The 7,215-nt window shown below is 46.1% G+C and overlaps 1 protein-coding gene across 1 annotated transcript; it reads left to right on the top strand.

Moving 5' to 3' along the window:
* The first annotated feature begins 2,274 nt into the window (after positions 1–2,274).
* LOC111780474 (uncharacterized) lies at positions 2,275–3,450 on the top strand. Its single transcript, XM_087124444.1, has one exon. It carries the CDS (start codon positions 2,275–2,277, stop codon positions 3,448–3,450), a length of 1,176 nt encoding a protein of 391 aa, XP_086980570.1.
* Positions 3,451–7,215: the final 3,765 nt, after the last annotated feature.

Below are 7,215 nucleotides of genomic sequence, written 5' to 3'. Positions count from 1 at the left end.
CGTGTCATTGTATGCTAGTTTAATGTGCATAAGTACGAAATCATGTGAACGTGAATGTATGTTATGTATGTTGTTTAGTTGATGTGATATGTTATGCATGTGACGATGTGTGGCCCTTGAACGATTATGGCTTGTTTGTATGAATATTTGAATGTAACTGCATGAATTGTATGACATGAAATACGGTAAATTGCATGAAACATAACCCCGCTAGGAATATGTATGATATGTAAAGAAATGAGAGTGAGAATGACATGTCAGCATGAAAACGTGACAGGGGGTTATGTTCATTAATGATAAATGGAGGACTAGTGGGACGTCATGCATATTGTGTGTTCATGCATTTGGGGGGATACCCCTATCCCATCACGAGGGTACGGACGCGTACATCCAATGGCAGGACAACGATCGTTATGCTTTGAATAACGCTGTCGTGACGGTTCTAGTTTTAACGGGTCCCGGCATAAGGGGCTCAAAGAGTATGCCCACCGGCTAAGGATAGTGGCCCAGCGGTGTGCAAACTAGCTGGTGAGCCCATACTCGTATGTATGGGCTGTGTGTAGAGTATATGGTACACGTCCACGATTACCCGTTAGGATTACACCGTAGGGAAAATGAAACGAAACGAAACGAAACGATAGGTCCCATCATTTCATTGCATGTGATTGTTGCATAACCTCGATAGGGGGTCACTTACTGAGTATTCTATAAATACTCAAGCTTCGTGCTACTTTACTTTTGCAGATAAGGGCAAGGCACCCATGTGACGACGACGGCGACATTGTACACCTCGGGACCGTGGCACATGCATAGGATAGTTATTTGTTTTTTTTTTCCATTTCGTAGTCTAGGCTGAATTCAGTTTGCATCATTAGCATAGGTTAGTATAGGTTGAAATAGTTTTACATAATAAGCTATAGGGTAGAATAAAACATTCATTTGGTTTTTGTTTTTTCTTTATTTTCAATAATGTTCTGTTCTTTTTCCATGTAATCATTTTTTTTTCTTGCACGAGGTAATAAAAGGCGAGAGTAAGTCGCATTTAAGAGTCGGGCCCATTTAATATATATTCAGCATTTCAAGGTATAATAAGAACCTTAGATTAAATAGGTAAAATATTAGGGTCGTTACAGTTGGTATCAGAGCTTTGGGTTATAGATCTTGTAGACTAGCCTACAGAGTAGGCTTGGCATGTTCCACGGTCCAATTACTGATGCCCCGTCGTTGCCAAGTACGCCTTATGTAGAATGAGGGATGTATGACCTTTGTGATATATTTAATGTTGTTGGCTTTAAATGATGCATGACATGATACTGTATGAAAAGGCGTCGATGTATTTGGTGTTGATGTGATCTGATGTAATGCATGTCTTTACGTTATGATATTTATGTTTTTTTTTATACATATGAATTATATGGTAGGATGTAGGGAATGTTGTAAATCATAAACTTAGCTAGAATCATTTTCTTTGTTTCTAGAACCCGGCCGCACAGAGGACGTAGAAGAGGTAGGAGAGGGAGAGGACGACCTCCCATTAGGAGAGGAGGAAGAGGAGACGCCGATGGAAGTTCTTCCCACGAGGGGTCGACTACCGGCCCATATGCGTTTGTACAACCTCCTGAATATGCACCTCCCCCACAAACCGTACCACCTCCTTAATATGCACCTCCCCCACAAACCGTACCACCTCCTAAATATGCACCTCCCCCACAAGCTGTACCCCCTCCTGAATATGCACCGCCCCCTCAAGCTGCACCACAGGCCAGGTTAGACCCCGCCACAAAGTTACTGTTGGAATCCCTAAAAAAAACTATGCAAACCATGCTAGACACACAACAGGCCACGTTGTTGGCTACGCAACAAGTCGCGGCAATGACCATGCAACCAGCCAACGCGGTGGCCACGCAACTAGCCAACGCGGCGGCCCCGCAACCGGTGGATGCGGTAGCTATCCAACCGGTGAAAACCCTGCACCTGGATTGGGGTGCGAGTTGGTTAAAGAATTTCAGGCGGTATAACCCCCGTCCTTTTGTCGGTTCAAAGGAAGATCCCACAACGGCTCAAATGTGGATCGCAAACACGGAAACGACCTTTGAATCAATGAGATGCCCTGATGAATATAAGGTGGCATGTGCGACATACGTGTTACAAAAAGATGCAGAAGTGTGGTGGTCGGATAATAAATAGAGCATCAGCCCGGGTGGGGGAATTACAACGTGGGAGACCTTTAAGGAAGCCTTTCTAAAATACTATTATCAAAAGGAAAGTCGTATAATGAAACAGCAAGAGTTTAACCACTTAACCCAAGGTCATCGCACGGTGGATCAGTACGATCAGAACTTCATGAGTTTGAGAAGGTTTGCACCGTCTTTAGCTGACACTGAAGAGAAACAGATAGAAAAATTTGTGTTAGGATTGAATCCGAAAACCCGCCGCATGTTAGAGGCCTTTATCCCAAAAACCTATGAAGAGGCCCTAAGGACGGCCAAGGCCCTAGAGGAACCCCCAGAGGAAAAGAAAATGGAGCCAACGGTCGTCACAGGGAGGAAACGCCCTGTCGAGATCGATACAACAGAATTCCAACCACCGTCCCAGAGACCTCGATATCAGAGTAGGCCACCTGCTCCACCCCCAATAGGCCGATACCTAGCAATGAACAAGCCCTTGTGCCATAACTGTGGAAAACAACATGTTGGGAGATGTTTGGCGGGCTCAGGTATGTGTTATATTTGTGGTCATGCAGGTCATGTGGCCAGAACTTGCCCTACAAAGAGCTCGGGAAATCCAAGGGAACCCCTTAGAGGACCGGTCATCAGAGAGCCCATCATACAAACCCGCCCACAGACCAGGGCATATGTAACAACCAGTAAAGAGGCGGGAACATTTGGCACCGTGGTGACAGGTACGCTTTCTATACTAGGAAACTTTGCGTTGACATTGTTTGATTATGGTTCTACCCATTCCTTTGTTGCTTTACCATTTGTTAAACAAGCAGGGTTCGTAGTAGAACCCTTAATGCATGCATTGTCGGTCGGTACCCCAGTAGGGGTAGACTTAGTTACGAAAAATAGAGTAAAGGACGGACAAGTGGTAATAGCTGGACAAACCATCCACGTGGACTTAAAGGTAGTGGATATGACGGATTTTGACGTCATACTAGAAATGGACTGGTTAGCCGAAAACTTTGCTAGCATAGACTGCCATAAGAAGGAGGTGATATTCACACCTCCCAACGGACTTACCTTTAAGTTTAAAGGAACCTCCACAGGTACCACCCCAAAAATAATATCGATGATAAAAGTGAGGCGCCTGATACAACAAGAGGGGTGGACATTTCTAGCCTGTGCAGTAAATACAAAAGGAAAGGAAAAACCCATAGATACAGTACCCATAGTAAACGAATTTATGGATGTCTTCCCGGAGGACCTCCCGAGAATTCCTCCATCGTGAGAGGTAGACTTTGGAATAGATCTGGAACCAGGAACGGGACCCATCTCTAAGGCCCCGTACCGCATGGCACCAGCAGAACTAAAGGAACTTAAAACACAACTGCAAAACCTACTAGATAAGAGCTTCATTCGACCTAGCGTGTCCCCTTGGGGTCCGCCAGTGTTGTTTGTCAAAAAGAAAGACCGCTCAATGCGTTTATGCATTGATTATAGGGAATTAAACAAGAGGACGGTAAAGAACAAATACCCGTTACACCGTATTGAGGACCTATTTGACCATCTACGTGGGGCGACAGTGTTTTCTAAAATAGATCTTCGATCAGGATACCATCAAATTAAGATTAAAAATGAAGACATACCGAAAACAGCCTTTCGAACCAGATATGGCCACTACGAGTTTGTGGTGATGTCTTTTGGTCTCACCAATGCCCCAGCGGTATTTATGGAACTAATGAACCGAGTATTTAAGGAGTGCTTAGACTCTTTTGTGATCGTGTTCATAGACGATATCCTGATATACTCGAAAACGGACCTAGAACACCAAGAGCACCTTCGCAGAGCCTTAACTATCCTTAGGGAGAACAAGCTGTATGCCAAATTCACCAAGTGTGAATTTTGGCTACGACAGGTTTCGTTTCTAGGGCACGTAGTGTCTAAAGACGGAATCTTCGTAGATCCCAATAAGATAGAAGCGGTCACGAAATGGAAACGCCCAACAACGGTCACCGAGATACGAAGTTTCTTAGGATTGGCAGGCTACTACCGAAGGTTTGTCCAGGACTTCGCTAGAATAGCCACGCCTCTCACCCAATTGACAAAAAAAGGTGTACCTTTTGTTTGGGACGATACTTGTGAGGCCAGCTTTCAAGAGCTGAAACAAAGACTAGTATCCGCCCCAGTGCTCACAGTTCCAGAGAGTTCTGTGGGATATGTGATTTACAGTGACGCATCCAAAAAGAGATTAGGTTGTGTACTGATGCAACATGGCAAGGTGGTTGCGTATGCGTCACGCCAACTAAAGGATTACGAGAAAAACTATCCTACACGTGATTTGGAGCTGGTAGCAGTAGTGGTCGCGTTAAAAATTTGGCGACACTACCTGTATGGCGAAAAGACCCAAATCTACACGGACCACAAAAGACTAAAATATTGGTTCACACAAAAAGAATTGAACATGAGGCAACGTAGATGGTTAGAGCTGGTAAAAGATTACGACATAGACATCCAGTACCATCCTAGAAAAGCAAACGTAGTCGCTGATGCACTGAGTCGAAAAGCAGTACACTCGTCGGCCCTCATCACCAGGGAGCCACGAGTGCAAACTGATTTCGAACGGGCTGATATAGCGGTAGTAACCAAAGAAGTTGCAGCCCAAATAGCCCGACTGACAATGCGCCCCACGCTCAGACAAAGGATCATAGACTCACAACGTGGGGATCCAAGCCTAAGTAAAATCCTAGACCAATTGGAAGTAGGCATAGTGAACGGATTCTCTAAGTCAGCAGATGACGGATTATTATGCCAAGGGCGTTTATGTGTCCCACCCATGAGAAAAATAAAGAATGAAATCCTAACTGAGGCACACAACTCAACCTTCTCGATACATCCAGGTGGTACAAAGATGTATCAAGACTTGAAACAACACTTCTGGTGGCGAAGTATGAAAAAGGATATCCCGGAGTATGTGAGTAAGTGTCTGTTGTGCCAACAAGTAAAAACCCCTAGGCAGAAAACCGCTGGGCTACTACAACCTCTAAGTATACCGGAATGGAAATGGGAAAACATTGCCATAGATTTCATAGTAGGCCTACCCAAAACATTAAAGGGCTATATGGTAATCTGGGTGGTCGTGGATCGTCTGACAAAGTCGGCTCACTTCCTACCGGGTAAGGCAACATATATAGTAGACAATTGGGCCCAACTGTATGTTAAAGAAATTGTGAGGTTGCATGGAGTACCGGTGTCAATTCTGTCGGATCGGGACCCGCGTTTTACGTCGGCCTTTTGGCGCGGACTCCAAAAAGCGATGGGTACCCGCCTCGACTTTAGCACCGCCTTCCACCCATAAACGGATGGCCAAACGGAACGATTAAACCAAATTCTGGAATACATGCTTCGGGCATGCGTTATGGATTTCACAGGGAGTTGGGACACTAAACTGCACTTAATGGAATTCTCTTATAATAACAGCTTCCAAGCAACCATCGGGATGGCACCCTTTGAAGCTTTGTAGGGAAAACGATGTAGATCCCCATTGTGCTAGGACGAAGTAGGAAAACAAGAACTGGTAGGACCTGAGCTGGTCCGCGTCACCAACGAGGCAATACAGAAAATAAGAGTAAGAATGCGTACCGCACAGAGTAGGCAAAAGAGCTACGCCGACGTTAGGCGTAGGAATTTAGAGTTCGAAGAGGGGGACCCAGTGTTCCTAAAAGTAGCCCCCATGAAAGGTATTCTAAGATTCGGACGCAAGGGGAAGCTCAGCTCCCGATTCATTGGACCGTTCAAAATTTTAGAAAGAATAGGTTCGGTAGCTTACAAACTAGCTTTACCACCTTCACTTTCAAGCGTACACGATGTATTTCATGTGTCCATGTTGAGGAAATATATTCCAGACCCGACGCACGTAATAGACTACAAACCTCTCGAAATTGAGGAAAATTTAAGATTCTAGCCCGAGAAGTGAAAGCCTTACGTAATAGGAGTATAGGTTTCGTTAAGGTATTGTGGCGTAACCACCAAGTCGAGGAAGCTACGTGGGAACGAGATGAGGAAATCAAGGAAAAATATCCCGAGTTGATCCATGAGTTCGAGACTTTCGAGGACAAAAGTTCTTTTTAGGGGTAGGTAATGTAACGGAACCAAAAAAAAAAAAAAGGGTGAGGGTCGTCGGCAGAGCCAAAAACTCCAGCGAACGCTAGAGTTTTCGCTCGCACATGACCCACAAAGGGCGGCCGAGGGCTGGGATGCCATAAATCGCGTCCCCGACCTTCAGCCACCCTGAAAGAACCTGCAAAGTAACAAAAATAGTGAAAAACGAGAAGGAACAGAAAACCGACGGAACTCCGGCGAAGCCGAACCATACGAATCGATGTCAAAACCCTCATTTTACACCACAAAAGTAATCACAAAACCCTTTACACACATCAAGAGTAGGTTTTAGATGAATCCCTTACGGTGAACACCATCGGCAAGAAAGACAGAACGGCGGACTTCCGAGCTTCTCCAGGTCCGGGAGTGTGAGGTCCTTACAAACGAAATCTATACCAAAAACGGGGTTAGGGTGAAGAATAATCTCGGGAACGGAGGAAAAAGAGGGGAAAAGGACGTCGAGACGACGTTGTCGAGGAGAGAGAGAGGTCGCCAGAAAATCGCGCAGGCAGTCGGGCGAAGAGGACGAAGTCCGACCCGAGAGCCGGATCTGGCAACCCGAACAGAACCCAATTCCCTTCGGTCGGCCCAGAACTAAGGATTCTCGCGGCCCAAACACTCCGGCCGTTCACCCGCGAACCAGCCCATCACCGCGCACGGCCTGTCACCCACATTCGGCCCGAGACCCACGAGCGATCCGTTAACCCGCGCCTCGACCCAAGACTCCTGCACACGCGTCGCTCTCTGATTGTGCCATGTGGCACGTCTGCAGTGCGGCTCCTCTCGGCTCAAGCGGCTTAATCGGCTCGGCAACGGCTCCTCGGCTCCGATGGCTTATTTGGCTTGGGAAACCTGTTTCCAGCCTATTTGACACCGTTTCGACCCTCCCGGACCT

This window comes from Cucurbita pepo, chromosome 6, assembly GCF_057944985.1.
Source record: "Cucurbita pepo subsp. pepo isolate OVF chromosome 6, ASM5794498v1, whole genome shotgun sequence".
NCBI lineage: Eukaryota > Viridiplantae > Streptophyta > Magnoliopsida > Cucurbitales > Cucurbitaceae > Cucurbita > Cucurbita pepo.
Note: the sequence above shows the minus strand (reverse complement) of the source record. Positions and strands in the feature narration are given on the sequence as shown.